This window comes from Sorex araneus, chromosome 2 (genome assembly GCF_027595985.1).
Source record: "Sorex araneus isolate mSorAra2 chromosome 2, mSorAra2.pri, whole genome shotgun sequence".
NCBI lineage: Eukaryota > Metazoa > Chordata > Mammalia > Eulipotyphla > Soricidae > Sorex > Sorex araneus.
Genome location: NC_073303.1, coordinates 107,664,270 through 107,685,523, shown reverse-complemented (window position 1 = coordinate 107,685,523; position 21,254 = coordinate 107,664,270). Strand labels below are relative to the sequence as shown.

General features: G+C 39.2%; 1 protein-coding gene across 5 annotated transcripts in view; it reads left to right on the top strand.

Annotated features, from left to right (window-relative positions):
• Nucleotides 1-21,254, top strand: part of COL14A1 (collagen type XIV alpha 1 chain) — a 208,933-nt gene that overhangs the window by 45,218 nt on the left and 142,461 nt on the right. For all 5 annotated transcript variants that reach the window (XM_055127235.1, XM_055127233.1, XM_055127232.1 and 2 more), the window contains 6 exons: nucleotides 1,050-1,201; nucleotides 2,994-3,123; nucleotides 6,862-7,007; nucleotides 11,237-11,366; nucleotides 17,467-17,606; nucleotides 20,263-20,389. In XM_055127235.1, coding sequence (XP_054983210.1) covers nucleotides 1,050-1,201; nucleotides 2,994-3,123; nucleotides 6,862-7,007; nucleotides 11,237-11,366; nucleotides 17,467-17,606; nucleotides 20,263-20,389 — 825 coding nt within the window. The remainder of the gene's footprint in view (nucleotides 1-1,049; nucleotides 1,202-2,993; nucleotides 3,124-6,861; nucleotides 7,008-11,236; nucleotides 11,367-17,466; nucleotides 17,607-20,262; nucleotides 20,390-21,254) is intronic.

The following is a 21,254-nucleotide window of genomic DNA, read 5'->3' as shown; positions in this document are numbered from 1 at the left end:
ACAAGTAATCCCTGAAGATAAGAAACCTTAAAGTTCTGGGGCAGGCGATAGTACAGAAGGTAAGGCACTTGCTTTTCATGCAGCCAGCCTAGGTTCGATCCCTGGCATTCCATACGGTCCCCTGAGCACTACCAGGAGTAATTCCTGTATGCAGAGCCAGGAGTAACCACCCAGTATAGCCAAGTGTGGCTCAAAAACAAAATCTTAAAGTTCAAAGGCATTGATTGAACTTTATATCTATCTCACAAATCTTTTTATAATATCACTTGCTTTAGCATGTGTCTAACACACACAAAGTGCTTACATAGTGTCTAACTCATAGAAACACGTCAATTGCTTTCAGTTATCTTTTTATTTTTAGACATTAGCCATTTGTTAAAGTCCTCAGTATGAAGGCTGTATGTCTTGGTGCTTAAAATAGTCTTGTATCAGAAAGTCTAAATATCAGTTTTTTCTGATACTGATTGTCAGATGCTCAATAATCAGGAAGATTATTTAACTTTAGTTAAATTTTTTTACCTACAAAATGGAATAATAAGAGTAGCTGCTGAGAATTAAATATGATAATCTTTATAGAAAGCTCACAAAGTATCTCTAGGCTGGAGAGAAAATGCAGCCAGTAAGGTGCTTGCCTTCCATGTGGCAGACACAGGTTCTATCCCCAGCACTCTGTCTAGTCCTCCAGTTCCCCAGTGATCCCTGAGCACAGAGTCAGGAATGACCCCGAGGTACAGCTGGGTGTGGCCCTAAAACCAAAAAAAGAAAAAGAAAAAGGAAAAATAAGCGTTCTTTTAGAAGCACATGCTTAATGTATTTCTGTTTTTGCTAACATTCCACAAGAAAGATTTGTAGAGTCGAGGATTATCTTTTATTTAAGTTTGTATCCTCAGGGATTGGTACCTAGCACAATCTGAAATATTAAATTGAAAAAAATGCACGAATGAATAACAAAATCAACATATCTAGAGATGAAAATATTAAAAGTGAGTTTTCTTGGTTTCTATAAAATGCTTGTGGAAAGTTTCATTTTCCGTATTTCTCTAATTTAGCCTCCGCCCTTATACCCACCGGACCACCTACAGAGCTGATTATTTCTGAAGTCACTGCCAGAAGCTTTATGGTTAACTGGACCCATGCCCCAGGAAAAGTGCAAAAATACAGAGTCGTATATCATCCTACCAGGGGTGGAAAACCAGACGAGGTAATATGGAGGCAATATTTTCGAACTATTCTTTTCATTTCCTCAAACCTTTGACAGGACTGAAAATAAGAGGCCTATGTCTGATAAGGTATTTTCTTCTGATAGACCGTTTAAATTATAGGACTGAAATAGATTTCTAAGTAATGATCATATTTTCTCATCTTTCCAGATGACGGCATGTATATTTTCTCTTCTTGCTTTTCCATCAAATAACTCTTTCGATCGGTCATGCAACCATCTCTAGCTGGATTTATTTTAACATTTTTATTTTTGTATCTAATGCATTTTAAGTCAAAGGGAATCTGCAGGCATTTTCTGTAAGAATTTCTCAGGACCCCTACTCCATGTACTCTTTCTGCGTTAGGAGTGGTCTGAACTTTCTGATTTAATGGAGTCTGTGTGTTCCAAATGATGTGGTCATACAGTCTAATCCCCCAGAGTAATGGTTTCCTGGACACTGAGGAGATGAGTGTAGCAGAGAAGCCTTCATAAAAGATCTGTGCCAGATTTTTCAGGGATTGGTCAACACATGGATGCAAAATGGAAGACACCTGTTGTTAAATCGTTGCTCCTTTCTGTTTCTTATTTTGATACAACCATTCATAGGAAATATGTTAAAATGCAATGAAATTTCATCCACTCCCTCCTTATTGTTTTTAAGCAATTGCCTTTTACTGACCAAAAATACTAATTGACCTGAATTGTGAAATTATGTTTCACAATTTTCAACTGTGTATTATGGACTGGAGCGATAGCACAGTGGGTAGGGTGTTTGCCTTGCACATGGCCGATTTGGGTTCAATTCCTCCAACATATTTGATATGCCAAAAACAGTAACAACAAGTCTCACAATGGAAACGTTACTGGTGCCCACTCAAGCAAATCAATGAACAATGGGACGACAGTATTATGACAGTGCTACAGTGCTATTATGGCAGTATATACACACATATATATATATATGTGTGTGTGTGTATACATGCATGTAGACATATGTAGATATGTGTGTTTGAGAAATAGGTCATGAAGTTTAAATCACTTGAACTAAAATGTCAGTAGTACGTCCAATTGTTTTATCTTTTTCCTGACTAATAAAATTTGAGGGAGAGTATCATACCTGGTGATGCTCAGGTGTTATTCCTGGTTCTGCACTCAGCAATTACTCCTGATGGTTCTCAGGGGATCATGTGGGATGCCAAAGATAGTTCTACAGTCAGTCACATGCAGAGAAAGCATCCTAACCTCTGTACTATCTCTTCAGCCCCTAATAAGCCTTTTCTTTTAAAAGAAATTTTTTTTTGGTTTGGGAGCCACACCTGGTGGTATTCAGGGATTATTCCTGGCTCTGAACTCAGGAATTAACTCATCTCAGTGTTTGGAGGACCATATGGATGCCAGGAATTTAACCTGGGTTGGCCACATCTAAGGCTAACATCTTCCTGCTGTATCATCTCCCCAGCCCCTAATAAAAATTTTAAATGTTTCTCAAAGCTCCATGGGGAAAAAGATCCTGTGCCAACTGTTACTCCACAGATGTGATTAGGACGACAAACCAGGAAAGGCACCAGTTCCATTATATGTGACTTACTAAGGGACTTTGTATATAGTCCATAAAAGGTATATCAATGCTTGGCAGGATTCACAGAGTTGACTGCCACCGAGGGAAAGAAGATGTAACACAGAAAAGAACACAGTTAGTGGTTGTTCTTGCTAGAGAGATTTTTGCTCTTTGAGTTCAGTTTCCCAGGTGAGCTAGGTCATATTCTCATTCCTCAATCTCTTCCTTGAACAGGTGGTGGTGGATGGGAGTGTGGACTCCACGGTGTTGAAGGGCCTGATGTCATTAACTGAGTATCAGGTAGCAGTCTTTGCGGTCTATGCCCATACAGCTAGTGAAGCCCTACGGGGAAGCGAAACCACACGTACGTATAAAATTTGATCCTACTGCTAACTTCGTACAAGTGTTGTTTAGGCAGCCTCACCTAAATGGAAATTCAACTCAGATTGTATTGCTAGATATCCTAAATCAAATCCACCATAAAAAATAAGTCATGACATATGCTTTAGTTGTTCACGCTTTTAGATACAATTTGTTGGAACTGCATTATGGGGGTGATGTTATCAAATTCTCATGTTTAGTGGAGAGAGTGTGGAAATGGAAAAAAAAGTATTCATTTAATAAACAAATGTTTGATAAAGGAATATTATGAACCAGGCAGTGGACTTAATTTGTCAGTAGATTTTTCTCTATTCATAAACACCAAGAAACTAATAAAATGTCTTGGCATTTATGTATAATGTAATGCAATTTCATATATATAATGTATAGTTAAATTACATATAGGTACTTGTTTTAATATTAAATTTTACCATTGTTATTTTTTGTGATTTTGGGGCCACATTGAGCTGTGCTCAGGGCTTACTCTTGCCTCTGCATTCAGGGATCACTCCTGGCGAGGCTTGGGGGGATATTATGGGGTCCTAGGGATCAAACTTGTATAAGCCAGATACAAGGCAAGCACCCTATTAGCTGTACTATGCCTCTGGCCTTGCATGTTATTATTTGTATGTTAATTATAATTATAATTTAGAATTACTTGTTATATTAGTATAGATGGGCTGGAGTGATAGCACAGCCATTGGGCCAACCCGTGTTCGATTTTTCCGCCCCTCTCAGAGAGCCCAGCAAGCTACTGAGAGTATGGAGCCCACACGGCAGATCTTGGCAAGCTACCCATGTGTATTTGATATGCCAAAAACAGTAACAATAAGTCTCTCAATGAGAGATGTTACTGGTGCCCACTCAAACAAATCGATGATCAACAGGATGACAGTGACAGTGACAGTGATTACTATAGATGGCTGGAGTGATAGCCCAATGGGTAAGGCGTTTGCCTTGCACGCGGCCGACCCGGGTTTAATTCCTCCGCCCCTCTCCAAGAGCCCGGAAAGCTACCAAGAGTTTCTCACCTGCACGGCAGAGCCTGGCAAACTACTCATGGTGTATTCGATATGCCAAAAATAGTAACGACAAGTCTCACAATGGAGATGTTACTGGTGCCCGCTCGAGCAAATCGATGAGCAATGGGGTGACAGTGACAGTGATTAATATAGATATCAATTATAATTAAAGTATCTACATTATTCATATAGTTTGATCCAAAAAAGACTCCCAAATACTAATAATTCTTTACTAAGCACGATCATGCATACAGACACACACTCAAAGAAACTTGGGTAGAGCTAAAAAAATCTTCATCACCTACTCACTTGATTATTTCAAACATTAATTTTTTAATGATATTATAAACACTTAAAACTTGATTGTGACATTCTCTCCCTGCTAGAACAATAGTGACATAAACAACAGCAATAACAGTTGGGGAGCATGGCAATAGGTGCCAGAGCAGATAAGATCTGTCCCTGCATAGTGACCCAGTAGGGAGTGTCTGGGCACATTTGACAATCACTAATTCTTTGAGTCTCACCCTGCCCCCCCTCCCCCGCTGCAAGACTTGTCACCTACACTTAGCGAGTCATTCCTAACCACAGCAGCTAGCCCTAGTTGGGATTGGGCCAGTGCAAAACAGAGTTGGGAGTTTGGAAGGTGATAGGTCAGTAGTGCTAAACCTTATGTGATGGGACCATCCTCTTAAGCTGAGACCCTCTATAAAATATGTGTGTATTTGGCAATAAAGTGAATGGCTAGCAGCTGTCTCCCAGAGTGGTTTCTCCATGTACCTGTCATCCTTCGCCCCATGTCTTGCCTGGACCTCGTGCGCAAACTGTCTGGGCACGTTGGGGAGACACAGTTCTCCAGCGAACAAGGTGCCAGTCATTGGGATACTCATTATCTAATACACCCAGGCATTTGTTCCAGGCAGGTATTGCCCTCTCTTTACAGCAATACCTAGAGATAATATCTTCCCTTAAAAAAGCTTAGTCTTGTAAGACTGGTAATATAAACCAAATACACAAATTAATGCAATGAATGAAGTCCCACAGGCACTCCAAAAGAAGTGTGTCAGGGAGCCACATGTGTCAGAGAGCTACCAAGTCTGACACTGTGGTTAGAACAGCAGACAAGGCCAGATTGTGCAAGCCTTGGATTAGCTTTGCAGATAACATTTCAAGGTTTTCATCTACCATTGTTTAAACGCAGAATTTGCAATTTGTCCTTAATCTCTTCCTAGTTTTCAAAGATGGCAAATCTTATTTCCTGTCTACTATTTTATTTTTTTAGATCCCATGGCTATTGACTTAGTCATGTCTCACAAAGATTCTGATTAGATGTGATGATGAGCGCTGATTCATTCATATATTTTGTCCAGATGGGTCCAGAGCCATAGTACGGTGGTTAGGGCACTTTGTGTGCAACCTGGGTTCAATCTCCTGCACCTCCGATGGTCCCCTGAGTCCACCAGAATGTTCCCTGAGAACAAAACCAGGACTGTGGCCCCAACAAAACTAAAGAGAAGATATTCAGCAACCAATTTTTAAAATTTAATTTATTATAGACCAGGTCACGTGTTTACGATAATGTTAATGCTTATAGTTTTGATGTACAGTTATCAAAACTCACCATCACCCAAGGGCCCAAGACCAACTATCTCTCTCCCTAGCCACTTCCAGTCTCTCTCCTCAGGCACCACAGGCTCTTTCCCTTTTTTGCTCAGTGTCTGTAATTTTGTAATCCAAGGCCAAAGGTTGTCATTATTTAATACTGTCAATTTTCTTGCTTTCTGTATGAATGAGCAAGATCACCTGGTATTGGTTTCTTCTCATTCTGACTTATTTCATTTGACTATGATGACCATTATGCCAACTAGTATTATGGAAGTTGCAGCAAACCCCATGAGTCTTTCTTCTCTTATGGCTGCATAGTATTTCTTTCCCCCCTCCCCCACATCTGTCACATCTTTATTGGCCGCACAGGTAATTTTCTTTTTAAATTTTTTTTATTTTATAAGGTAGTTCACAATATTTGATTACATTTATGCATGATATTTTATTCTGTCAATCTACCACATGTTCTTTATCCTTTTACCCATCATTGGACATTCATGATATCTTGGCTATCATGGTAACTACTACAATGAACAATATACATTAACTCAAAAAGAGTATCAAGAACTACTCATTATTCAACAACCGTTTTAATGATGCTTCATGTTAGACACTGTGCTTAGCGATAGGTAGAAAACAGTCAGGATGACCACCCTTCTCTCTACTGGATCCCAGAGAAATGTGTCACCGCAATGGTGGACTGTAAGAAACTAAAAGATACATTCCTGCTTTATATTTTGCTGCATTTGCCTCTAAGAAGATGCTTCTCTGAGTGTATGCACAACATTACGAGCAAAATGAATGAACAACAAGTTATGTTTATTTTAAAATTATGAAGCTAGGGCTGGAACAATAGTACAGTGGGTAGGGCTTTTGCCTTGCATGCGGCCGACCCTTGTTCGATTCCCAGCATCCCATACGGTCCCCTGAGCACCGCCAGGGGTAATTCCTGAGTGCAGAACCAGAAGTGACCCCTGTGCATAGCCAGGTGTGATCTAAAAAGCAAAAAAAAAAAATTATGACACTATAGCTATTTTGAAATAAGCGAGCACACGGGTCCATGACTGAACTTTAAAAAATGTCTCCTCCTGCAGTTGCTTTACCCATGGCTTCCAACCTCCAGCTGTATGATGTCACTGAGAACAGTCTGAAGGCCCGCTGGGAGGCCGTGGCAGGGGCGTCCGGCTACCTTATCCTCTACGCGCCTCTCACAGAGGACCTGGCGGGAGATGAAAAGGAGGTAACTCATGACTGTCCTAACATCCGTGACTTCCTCATGATAGACATTTTTTTTTTTACTATCTAAATGAATGTATGAAATGCTGACAGTTTACATTAGCAAAAGAAAAAAAATCACTAGTAATTCTCCTGCCCAGAGAATTATTGTTAAAAATATAACATTTTACAGTGACTCTACTTGCTAGGAGAATTGTAAGTGACCTTTTTCTTTGTTCGCTGCTTTATTTGCCGGGGGGGGGGTGGCGGGGAGGGGGGCGTGGAGGGTGCCACACTTGGTGGTGTTTGTGGGCTACTCCTGGTTTTGTGCTTGCGGGCTGCTCTGACATTGCACTTGGGAAAATTTTGTGGTGCTGAGGATCAAATCAGAGCATGTGGTCAGTGCCTTGAGCTGTCTCTCCAGGCCCTCCACATGGTGTGTGTGTGTGTGTGTGTGTGTGTGTGTGTGTGTGTGTTGGCCTCACCCAATGATGTTCAGGGTTTAATCATGACTTTGTGCTTAGGGATTAATTCAGGTGTCCAGGCATTGTTCTGGGGGATCATATGTTTTAACCCAATGGGTCAGAATTTTATAGTGTTTGTTTTATTTTGTTTATTATGAATATTTTTCATACCATTAAATAATATTTTATAGTCATTCCCAACAGCTTTGTTGGTTTGTTAAAACCATGTTTAGTTAAAATCATGTCTTTAATGGCTTATATAGCTTTCTATATAAGTGTTTTGTGAACACTCTTTTTGTTTTGGGGTCACATCCAGCTGTGCTCAGGGCTTATTCCTGGGGGTTCAGGGGTCAAACCCAGGTCAGCTGGTATGCAAAGCAAGTGCCCTACCCATTGTATAATTGCTTCAGCCCCTACCATTCTAATCATTTAACTTTTCAGAGTTGTTTAAGAATGTCCTAAGGTTAAATTCCTAGAAATGAAGTTTCTTTTACATAGCATATGAAAATGATTAAGGCTTATCCTAGATATTATCAAATAAGTCCAGAAAACTTTATTTACATATATTTCTTCATGCAGCATGTAAATGACTATTTCCCCCTATATATATGTACTGATTTAGAAAAAATAATTTTCCTAAAATGAGTGGTAGTGTTTTTCAGAGATTTTATTTTTTGTGTTTTTTTTAAATTATTTTTGTTTGCTTTTTTTTGTTTTAGTTTTTTTTTTCACTTATTTAAAAAAATGAATCACAATGATATACACATTTACAAAGTTGCTCATGACTGGATTTCAGTCAAATAATGTTCCAACACTCGTCTGTCCCTTCACCAGTGTACTTTTCCTACCACCAATGGAACCAGTTTCCCTCCCCCACCCCTCACCCCTGTTCCACCACCTGACACTATGGTAGGCACTTTTATTTTTCTTCTCTCTCTCTCTCTCTCTCTCTCTCTCTCCTCTCTCATGCTCTCCCCTTCTCTCTTGCTTTCCTTTTGGGTCAGAGATTTTATTTGAACTGACTTCATCCTTAATGATGAAATTTTTCACTTTCATATTATTTCTTTTAGTCTTCATTATTTATTTATATGGAGCAATAACTGCAATAAAGACATTCAAGGACTAAGGAGGACACATCTGTTATACTCAGAAGTGGCTTGACCAGGCAAGAGAAGAGTATAAAAAAATGTAGTTCAGGGATCAGAGAGATAGTATAGCTGTTAAGTGCTTACCTTGCACAGGGCCCACCTGGGCTGAACCCCTGGCATTCCATGTGGTCCTCCAAGTCCTGGCAGCAGTGGTCCTTGAGCACAGAGCTAGGAGTAAGCCCTGAACACTGCTGGGTATGGCCAATAACCCCTTCTCCTGCCAATTGCAATTCAGAGATCAATTTTCTAACCTTCCTCTGGAGATAGATACTTAGGGTCAAAGCCATATGCAGTTTTTGCCCATTTGAAGGTTTTAAAATATATTTTTTCATTGAGTTGCCATAAGTTACAAAGTTACAACATTATTCATTATTCACGATTGGGTTTGGGGCTTACAGTGTTCCAACACCCACCCCTTTAGCAGTGTCCACTCCTCTCACCAACATCCCGTTTCATTCCCCACCCCACCCCCACCCCAGTCACCTCTATGGCAGGTACTATATTCTTTTTTCTTCCCCCGCCCCCACTGTTTTAGGCACTGTGGTTTATAAAAATGTTACTGATTTACTGACAGGGTATCATGCATGTCAGTCTTCCTCCTTTGAGTGTCTAGTTCTGATCCAGGGTGAACACTTCACTCTGTCACTGTCATAGTGGTCCATTTCCTGACCTTCCCCTACAGTGACAATTTACTTACTTAGTAAGGACCAGTTCTTCAGCTCTTCATTTTTATTGCCTTTGGGCTTTTGTTATTCCCCTACTATGTTTATTTATATGCCACATATAGTGAGATCATTCTGTGTCTGTTGCCCATTTGGATTTAAGACTGAACTAAATTGTTAAAAGTATTAGAGAGTTTTTCAGCATCTCCAGGACAAAGACAAACGAAGAAAAAAAGTTCATACCCAACAGATTGGTAATTTTTAAAGTCTGACACTATCACATATTAGTGAGCATGTGTGGAAACAGAATCACTCACATAAACTGGTATGCTAATTGGCAGATAAGCCAGTACAGCTGCCTTGGAGAATAATTTGACCTTTCATCAGATTGGAGATATGTGCATTTTTAAAGGTATATATCATAGGGAAATATCCAGTAAGGATTTTTCAATTTAACTGCTTGGTCCAAGCAAAAATGTTAAAAACAACTGACCCCTTCATCGTTAGAAGAATGAAAAATAGAAATATATTTGTGCAAAGAAAAGCAAAAAAAAACTGAACAATGTCAACCTGAAGTACAACATGCACAGAGAAAATATTGTAAAAGAAGGGTGTGCTGCTATGACCCAATTTTAGAGTTTTATTAAACTCATTGAGCCATATACTATTTATAGATATATCATAAGTATGTATTAGGTTTTTTTAGAGCTGCACATTAATATAAGGACAGACATGGTAAACAAAAAGAATGAGGGGGAATTTCCATTTTATATGATTAAAATAGTCATTTAAAAATAAGATCCAAGGACCAGAGAGATAGTAAGGTGGGTGAGTTTGTCTTGCACACAATTGACCTGGGGTCAATTCTGGGCACCCCAGATGGTCTCCTGAGCAGCACCAGAAGTGATTTCTAAGCTCAGAGCCAAAAGTATGCCTTGAGTAATGTCAGGTGTGACTCCAAAACCAAAATAAGTAAATTAGATGCAAAGCCAATGTGACAAAATGTTTATTTATATTAAATTTGAGTAGAGGGAACAGCAGGGCGCATTGTATATTTTTGTACTTTCAAATGCTGAGATATTTTAAAGTTAAAAATTTTGACAATGACACTGGAAAGTGTATGACTGGAGATGGTCTCTAGAGATTTTTTTTTAAAAAAATTATTGTATAGTTTTGGGGGCCTTAGCTGGCTATGCTCAGCGGGGACCATACGGGGTGGGGTGCTGGGGATTGAACTCAGGTGAGCTGCATGCAAGACAAGTACCCTACCTGCTGTGCTGTCACTCTAGCCCCAGAGAATTCTTTTTCTTGCAAACCAAACCATACCCATCTGGCTTCATGGTTGAACCTCAGTTGTCATACGACTGAGAATATTGGTTAATGTGACTGACTCCGAGAATCAGAGGTGTCATTGTAGAATCAGAAGACAAAATGTTCAAATTGGACATCAAGGTAGCATCTTCTTTTTCTGACTCCTGTAAGGGACTTGCAATCCCAGTGGAAAGGGTCTTTGTTGAAAGGGCCTTTATTAATAGGTTCAGGTCTTTTGGGTTTGAAGCAAAAATAGAGCCTCCAGTCAGACAGCTGGTTAGAATTAGCCAAGTGGTGGAAGATACCTACTCGCCTTCCCCCAGCATGTTGACCTAGAGCTCCCACTCTTTCTAAAGAACATTTCTGATTCAATTACACCCGCACGCTTCTGGGACCAAATATTGGAGGCTATGATTCTGGCAGCCTTTGCCACTTGTCCATATGTAAAGAATTATCCTCAAACAGCATGCATGAGTATGTTCAGTTTTATGTTTGTATAGCATCTGTTCCCAATATGCAATGACACGAGGCAGAAAGTCTGACTGAAACCCTGTTTGGTTAGAGTGAGGAGATGAAGTCTTACTGCACCATCTTACCTTTACGCACTTCTAATCTGATCATCACTTACTATTATGTCCATGGCAAACTGATTATGTGTGTTCTTTTCAGGTGAAAATTGGAGAGACCCACACAAACGTTGAATTGAGTGGGTTATTGCCCAATACAGAATATACAGTCACAGTTTATGCTATGTTTGGAGAAGAAGCCAGCGATCCTGTTTCTGGACAAGAAACAACATGTGAGGAATTCAGTTATTCAGTTAGAACACAGTAATGCAAAGAGCATTAATAAATGTGAAAGTTCTAAGTTGGAAATACAGGGTTAGGTTGAAATCTCTTAAGAGCTAGTTGTAAGAAAAAGTATTTTTTTAAGGGAAGGGAAATGTATGTCTTCTACTCTTATTATTACTATTTTATGTAAATGCTAGAACTGAACTTTAGCGTTCTTTAGCTGGTGCCAGCAATTTCTGTCCAAATCCAAATGCTAGATCAGATACACTGGGAAAATATTGGCTTTAACATCTGTGTGGCTGTAATGAAAATGCTAGCTCAAGTTCTATTTTAGCTGGGCAACTCTGGGCAAATAGATGATGTTTTTAACCCTGCAAAAGATCTAACAATTGTTTTAGAGCATTGAGTCAATTAAATATCAAATGCAGCAGTACAGATGAAAACACTTAGCACATAATTATTTAATATTTTTTTCTTTTTATCTCCATGCTCATAAAAATCAATAACTATTCCAAAAATCCTTGTTGCCGGGGCTGGGGAAATATCTTAAAGTGTTTGGGTGCTTCCCATCCATGGGACCCCAGACCTACCTAGTTCTTTAAATGCCACCAGGAGTCAAGGTCTAGACTGGGAGTGACCCCTGTATACTCTCAGTTGTGATCCAGAAACCAAAAATCATATTGTTTCCCTGCTTTTATCTCAGATTATCATTATTATAACTAGGCTTTAAATAGAAGGAAAATTATACTGACATTAAAAAATATAATTTTGGCTAACTGTAAGGGTTCATGTTGTTTTCATGAAATGTTTATACTTATCAATATTGTTTGGAAATATGATAGAGAAAACGTGATCTTCTCTTACCAATAATGATTAACCAAAAATATATGGCCCTATTCATGGTGTTTTGAAACATAAGACAATACAGGAGACTTGGGGTCTTGCCCATCACAGGGACGGGGGGGAGTAAACATTTCTACAGGTATATTGTCTCTAAGATTCCACTTAGGAAGCATACATAGAAATTCAGTAATGGGGGTTGGAGTGATAGCACAGCTGGTAGGGCTTTTGTCTTGTAAACGGCTAATGTGGATTTGATCCTCGGCATCCCATATGGTCCTCCAAGCACTGCCAGGAGTATTTCCTGAGTGCAGATCCAGGAATAACCCTTGAGCCAAAAAAGGTGTGAGCCAAAAAGCAAGAAAAAGAATAGTAGTAGGAGGAGGAGAATGTGGAGGGGGAGAAGGAGGAAGAAGAAGAAGGAGGAGGAGGAGGAGGAGGAGGAGGAGAAGAAGGAGGAGGAGGAGGAGAAAAAGAAGGAGAAGGAGAAGGAGAAGAAGAAGGAGGAGAAATTAAATAATACAGAACTTTTCTCTCATAGCCACTCTTTGTTACTTTCTGCTGCTCTTGCTCTTTCAAGAAAGACCAGCGTAATGAAACCGACAGCCAACCAATACCGGGAGATCCCAACTAAGAAAGTTTCATGCCCTTCAGATAGAATCTGATTATATCATTAAGTGAAACAAGACACTTTCATTTGGAGAAAAACATCTTTTCCCAAGTCATTACTCAGAATGCTGATTTCTTTATAATAATAATTTCAAAAAGTCTGTCCAACCTTTTCTCTCCTTCCTCCTATTAGTAGTTGTTTAAAAAGAAAATAAGAAGAGGTCTCAAAAGTTATATGTCTGTACCTATTCCTAAGACTGGCACTTTTAGGCACTAACGAAGTTAAATAGTCTTACATTTACTGGAAGAAAATTTAGAGGTATAACACTTCAAATAATTATATTGATTTTCTTTCTCTGTACTTTTTAACTCGTGTCCTTGAGTCATTAGATACTGGGACAAGAGACAGTCCAGCCAATGAGGTGCTTGCTTTGTTCAAACCCTGGAGTCCCATGTGGTTCCCCAAGCCCCATCAGAAATAATCCCTGAACGCAGAGTCAGGAGTAAGTCCTGAGCATCACCGGATGTGACCTCAAAACAAAAGTAAACCAAAAAAGTTACTTGGTCTCTTTATTAAGGCTATTTATTGCCATGTAACCAATATATAATGAATTAATGAAAGAATTGGTTCTGGGAGTTAGCAGTACACTTTGTGGCAATGGCTGCTTGACATCATTTATCTTCTCAGTTTTGCTCTTTTCATGTTGTTATTTCCAATAGTTGTGACTTTGGTCAAGTTAACTTACTCTCATAATCTATAAAATGTCACGAATCATGAATCACAAAAGTTATATGTGTATAAAATGTAGATAATTATAATTCTAACATCATTATTAAATGTAAATATTTGATGGAAAATAAGCCATATTTCAGATATATGAAAAGCATGCAATAAATCTTAGTACCTTTTAAAAGCTATAAACCTACAAAAACAAAATAACTCAAAGATCATTGATAAATTTTAATCTGCTGAAATAGAAGGAATGATCCATAAAATGGTTCAAAGAACTGTAAAACCAAAAGGCAGAACTCTGCATTAATGCCACCATCTCTTTTAATACTTTAATTTTTTTCCTTTTTGGGTCACACCTGGCATTGCACAGGGGTTACTCCTGGCTCTGCACTCAGGAATCACCCCTGGCAGTGCTCAGATGACCATATGGGATGCTGGGAATCTAACCCAGGTTGGCTGCGTGCAAGGTAAACACCCTACCCACTGTACTATTGTTCCAGCCCCTATTCTTAAAAATTAAAAAAAAAATTATTTTCAGAGAGTTCTTCACAGTGATTGATTACATTGAATATTTCTTCTTCTTCTTTTTTTTTTTTTTGCTTTTTGGGTCATGCCCAATGATACACAAGGGTTACTCCTGGTTCTGTACTCAGGAATTACTCCTGGTGGTGCTTGGGGGACCATATGGAATGCTGGGAATCGAACCCCAGTCGGTCACATGCAAGGCAAACGATCTGCCCGCTGTGCTGCTATCGCTCCAGCCCCTACATTCAATATTTCAACACTAATCCTATGACCATTACACTTTCCCCCCACTGTTATTTCGCGAGTTTTCCCACCACCACCCAAGCCTGCCCCAAAGGCAGATGCTAACTAATTTGTTTTGTATTGCTTGTTATGAATAATTGACTAAGAATGATTCAAAAGAGAAACACGAAAGAATCTTGGAACTGAGCAGCTCTCTGCAGAGATTTCTCCAGACCCTAATTATCTAAAATTTTAGATTTCTAGGAGTGTGTGGCCACAAGAGCAGTCGCATGACATCCTATGTTATTCTTAGTGGGTGATACAAATAAATTATCTAGCATCTGCATATTTGACAGATTTGACTGGTGGTGGGAAATTCCAAATAGTGGTGGTGGGAAGTTGTGATGGTAGTGGGACTGGTGTTGAAACATTGAATGTAATCCATTACTGTGAACAACTTTATGACAATTTTTCAATAAAGAAAAAAAAATGATTCAAAAGGTTTCCTTAGAGGAAAGTATGTGAAAATTGTTGTATTTCATCTTGGAGCCAGTGAGCCCCAAGATGAATGATCTCTAATTCAAGAGATCATTACCAAACATGTTGTTAGAGTTTGAGTCTTGTGTGCTAATATATAAATATATATATATATATGTACAAATATCGTACAACCCTCAAACGTAGTATGCTACTCTTTGTATATCAGTGGCATAATTGTATGAAAATTATATGATCCTGGAATTCTAAAAGTTTTCCATAGGGTGCTAGAACTAGGGTTAAATTTTTTGAAATTGGATGGTAATTTGGGGGTCCAGAGGCATCTCTGCAATGTGCTGCTCTCTCCTGAGATTCATTTGTGCGTCTGGATCATGGCCGTTAATGTGCTTAAACAGCACCCAGAGGCATGACTGCCAGGAAAGCAGAAGTGAGAGACATGAGTCAGGGGGGCCATTCCTGACTCTATAAGCCTGGAGATTTCAATCACAAGTCCCGCATACCTGGGTTTTTCAGTGGATTCAGTCTCATGTGTGGGGGGCTCAGGGCAAGCCTGTGAGGGTTTGCCTGAGCATGGCAAAGATTGGGTTCTGGAGGTTTGTGGCTACTGGGGTTCTTTTGGGATAAGTGGAGGGACACACCTGCACCCCTCCAAGGTGCCTCTTGATATCAGCCTGGTGCAGGGTGGGGAGGCATCACTGCTGCTCTCTTCCTAGATTCATTTGTGAGTCTCTCAATACTTTTAAAGCAGTAGCAAATTGTTGTAGTCTAGTCTCACAAATGTCCATGACATTGTTCAAAGCATGTCTCCTGCTCATTGATTCAATAAATATTTAATCCAGCACTTGCTATTTTGGAGATATAGTTGGGAACAAAATCAAAGCAATTTACTGGTATCCTAGGATTATAACACATTTGGGTAATAGACCAGTAATTGTACAATTAAAAAATATATTTTTAATGTATTTTAAAAACATATAGTACTGGGGTGGAAAGATAGTTTACCACAAGGTAGTCATGGAAATCCTTATTGAGAAGATGACACATATCCAGTAGTTAAAAGAATCGAGGAAAATGACTGTATAGCTACTTAAGGAAGAGCTCCAAGGAATGGTAATAAATCCAGTGATCCTGTGTTGGTGCATGCTTGGAGGCTCCAGGACAAAGCACAGTGACAACAAGTGGAAGGCATGAAGATAGAGTAGTAGGGGATGGGGACAGGGAGAGAACAGATATCTAGGCGTAAGAATCTTTTTTTTTCTTTTTTGGGTCACACCTGGTGATGCACTGTTACACACCTGGTGAGTAACTCCTGTGAGTTACTCCTCCTGGCTCGGCACTCAGGAGTTACTGCTGGCGGTGCTCAGGGGACCATGTGGGATGATGGGAATCAAACCGAGGTCAGCCGCATGCAAGGCAAATGCCCTACCCGATGTGCTATTGCTCCAGCCCCTAGGTGTAAGAATCTTAAAGAGCACTGTAGTACATGTGGGCTTACTCTGGGGCAATTGGCAGTCATGTAGAAGATTTTATGCAAGAAGTGAAATGAACTGGCTTATATATATATTTTTAAGTTTCACATTGGCTTCTTGCACAAAAACGTAATCAGGGAATGATGGAAGTAGGGAAGCCTCTGGAAGGCCATTGCACAACCCAACACCAAGAGTTGAGAATGAGTTTCACCAAGATGGTGGCAATGGGAGCAAAAGGAAGTCGTCATGTTTTGGATAGGTATTGAAGGAATTGGTGGTGGGCAAGGGGGCTAGGGGAGAAAGAGGAATCCAGCATGCCTCTAAAGTTTATGGCTGGTATGAGGAGAATGCAGTTTTCCTTTGCCTAAAGGGAGAGCCAAGAAAAACTGGGGAAGAGGTGGCATGAATATGAATGTGTGTTTCTGTTTTAGACATGTTAACATTTGTGAGTACCTAATAGATTTGGAAATACTAATAGATTTCCAAGTAGATAGATCTTCAAATAATTTGGAAATAGATTAGATTTCAAGTGGAACTGGAAGGTAGCTAAGCCATCATTTTACATTGGGTGACTTGTGGAAGAGGGGAGTGAAGAGGTTCGCAAGAATAGTATGATATCTGAACTGGATGGCTAAGATTTGATTTTGATTGTCCTGTTTTTCTATTCTTTGTTTTTTTTTCTTTATTTTCTTTTTTTGGGGGGCCACACCTGGTGATGCACAGGGGTTACTCCTGGCTCTGCACTCAGAATTACTTCTGGCGGTGCTCAGGGGACCATATGGGATGCTGGTCGCATGCAAGGCAAACAGCCTACCCACTGTGCTATCACTCCAGCCCCTGTTCTTTGTTTTAAGAAAATCCAGTGAGTTTCTTATTTAGAAGAGGCTATAACAATAACATTGAAGGGGGTGGATTAAAGGTTCAAAGCTTATCTATTTCTAAGCATATCTAATTGCCTACAACTTATCTATCCCTAAGCATATTTAATTTATTGTTCCTTTTCACACTCTATGGGGAAGTATTTTTCTTTGTGAATAAGAGTCCATTAATCATTTTTATGAAACAGTCAATTCACTGTTTTAGAACTATTACTTATCTATGTGAACATTAAAAAATGTAAGCAATTTAGAAGGCAACTTTGCTAGTTTTGGCTTTTTAAAAAATTTGTGTTATTTATGCTCTTAATCATTTTCATTTCTATTTATTACAAAGTGCCCTTAAGTCCACCACGAAACCTGAGAATCTCCAATGTTGGCTCGAACAGTGCTCGGTTAGCCTGGGACCCAACTTCAAGGAAGGTTACTGGTTATCGAATTGTTTACAACAATGAAGATGGGACTGAAATCAATGAGGTAAGCTGTGGGACATGATGCCTCTTTTCCTGGGGATTACATATTGTTTTTTAAATGGCTGCATTGTAAATCCTTTGAAAGCACAATACCAATTATTTTTTTTATCTTGAATTTTTTTGTGGACCAGAAATTGATATTTGGGTGTATAGTTTTGGCTTGTAGTCACTTACAAGATTGTAACCAGAGAGCAAAGTAGAACAGAGGTCATTGAAATTACTTGTTTATTCATATTTTGGTGTCTGCTCTGTGAAGACTGGGTCGGCTGGGAATTTGAACAGTACTCAGTACTCTATTCCTCTAAGTAGACTGTTCACAAAATCTCCCCAATGTGGAAGCTCTAGGAGTGATATAATTTTCTTAACACCTTGGTTCAAGAGTTCCAGGAGATGGGGGAAGGGGAGGGAGGTTGGTGGCAGTGAAGTGCAGACAGACATACAGACACCAGGAGACAGAGAAGGAAACAATAGAGGGAAGAAGAGAAATTCTGTTACCTTTAATGGCATAGCTTTTCAAATCATGGGTTAACATCAGCACCACAATTGATAGGCAAGAAGTTTCATAAATCTCATCATGCATGATGCAAGATGAGGAGGACACAGGACCCCGTGGAAAGATGGGTGTACATTGATGTGGCCATCTTTGGAAAATACAACCTGCCCCAGTAGATGAAGGTTGGGAAGTATTTCTATCCATCACTGTCTCTGTCACTGTCATCCCATTGCTTATCGATTTGTTCAAATGGGCACCAGTAATGTCCCTCATGAGAGACTTATTGTTACTGTTTTTGGCATATCCAATATGCATGGGTAGCTTGCCAGGCTCTGCTGTGCGGGCACGATACTCTCGGTAGCTTGCAGGGCTCTCGGAGAGCTGAAGGAATTGAACACGGGTCAGCCGCATGAAAGGTGACCGCCCCACTGCTGTGCTATCGCTCCAGCCCTTTCTATCCATAGAAGCAATAAATTAAAAGTAATGTCAATGTTATACAGCTTATCCTTCTGCTGAGTAAACTAGCATATGGTGTGATCTAATTTGGTGAGATCAGCTTGAAAGCTGATTGTAGAGGAAATTACTTGGAAATAGTAGAATTAGATTATAAAATTTGATATAGTGTATAGAGGATATAGTAGCATGCATTAAGCGACTAATATACTTTGGAAGTTCTTTCCTTGGAAATAAATATTAGCAGGATAGATAGAAAACTGATTTGTTATTATTACCATGCTGGGTATTGCAGTGATAAGGGTGGTGCTGGGGATCGAACCCAGGGTATTACAGATGCAAGGCATGTGTTGTATAACTAAATTATATCTGTAGGCTCCAGAAAAGTTATTTTTATTCTTTTTTTCTTATCTTGGTCCAAGAAAGCTAAGGCAAAGAGGATAATGTGTTCGATTACATCATTTCTGTTTTCTGACCAAATAAATCAAGTATTTTCGTATGAAGATACAAGACTTTTCCTACAATTAAATTTGAGCTGCATTTTTTTTAGATCGCATCCTCACATGTGACATTAAGTAATGAGTGAACAATAGCTGCACATTTGTTAATAATACATAAATACCATTCAAGATCTTTCATCAGTGCAAAATCTTCATCAGTGCCAAAGGCCAGCTAGTTCACATGAGGCTGGAATCCATTGTACTAGTTGATTTGCTTTTGAAAAATAAAGTTTGGAACAGTAAAAATGTTGGAAATGAAACCACTAAACTATCCATGTCTTTGTCATCCATTCACAATAAATAAATAAATCGAGCCGTTCTTTGAAATTATTTTGTTCAATGTTCTTGATATGGAAAATAAAATAAATTCCTGCTAATCATTTTCTAGGGAATTGGCAGATTTTCCCCACATCTTTGTGAGTTTTTGCTCTGTTTCCTATATTTCAAGATGTTGGTAGAAACTGGCATGTTTAACCTGTTACACTCAGAATGGTGTGAGTGTGTGTGTGTGTGTGTGTGTGTGTGCATGTGTGTCTGTGTCAGAAAGAGAGAGAGAGAGAGAGAGAGAGAGAGAGAGAGAGAGAGAGAGAGAGAGAGAGAGAGATGTTCTATGATAAAATGGTATCTTGTGGTATCTTGTTCCATCTGGTGCCCATCCAGTGAACTGACTTCTGGAATAAATTTCAGTCACCCACAAGCCTGAACTGGAGGAAGATTGTTAAATAATGAAAGAATACAAGTCATTGTTTGGGTCAATCTTGGATGTTTTCTGATGTCTTATAACTGGAAAAACGCCATAGGAACTTAATTATTGTTTGTTATATCAATTAGTTGACTGTAAAATTTGGTTTCACACATGACATTAGCTTAAAGTTTCCGTTTCCAAGAACTTAATGCAGCTATTACTTAAATAAGGGTTAACTGTGCTTTCCTATAAGTTGCCAATTCAACATGTAGGAATATGAAGTGAATAACGTGAGTTAAGGGTGAATTAAATGCAGAATAGTCACAGTTATCAAAAACCAGACTGTTTTTCTTGAGCAATACAGCTTATTTAAGCTGTAATTTTGTTTACCCACTTTTGGGACATGGATGTGAAGGAAATTGTTTACTGAGTGAACTCTAGTTGTGACTGGGACCAACAAGCTGGTGAGTATGTTTGTGTCTCACAACTTTGGATTAGAGGCTCAATTCATGACTTCTTTATTCTGCAGGTTGAAGTCGACCCCATCACTACGTTCCCCCTGAAAGGCCTCACCCCCCTCACAGAGTACACGGTCACTGTTTTCTCCATGTATGAGGAAGGACAGTCAGAACCTCTGACGGGGGTTTTCACCACAGGTGAGAGTTACTGTGGCTTGAAACATGTCCACAAGCAGCTTTTAGAGATCAGGAAGCTGAAGCACCTTCCTCAATTTTATTTTAATTTGTGATTATTTTATATTAAGATATAGCATTAGGTGACTGGAATGAATATTGGCTAATTATTTTCTATCACAGAAAGGGAAAGAGACAAAGACCATCTAAATGATTCTAATCTCAGTTCATTACAAGTGCATGTTCTTCCTTTTGTTTGTTTTCTCCATAAATTTGTATAAATAGCACTGTAGCACTGTCATCCCATTGTTCATCGACTTTCTCAAGTGGGCACCAATAATGTGTCCATCGTGAGACTTGTTGTTACTGTTTTTGGCATATCAAATATGCCACAGGTAGCTTGCCAGGCTCTGCCGTGTGGGTGGGATACTTTCGGTAACTTGCTGGGCTCTCCGAGAGGGACAAAGGAATTAACCCGTGTTGGCCGTGTGCAAGGCAAATGCCCTACCTGCTGTGCTATCACTGTAGCCCAAATTTGTATAAATAAATTCATATATTAACTTTATATGATAACATACAGTAATATGAAAACACCACACCTCTATATTATATTGAACTTCAAAAATTGCTGATATCCAGCAGTTTCCTATTATCAGAAACTAAAGAATTATACTATCTAAACTAATATATCAATCTTTATCCAATAATACACTTCTATGCATTTAGAAAGGATAATAAAATTATGGGATGTTTTTTATTTTTACTTTCTTGGGCAGAGGGGCCAACCTGGCAATGTTCTGGGCTTACTTCTGACTATGCTCAGGATTCACTCCTGATCCTGGGGGAATCTGTGGGAATTTGTGGGAATCTGTGGGAATCTGTGGTGCCA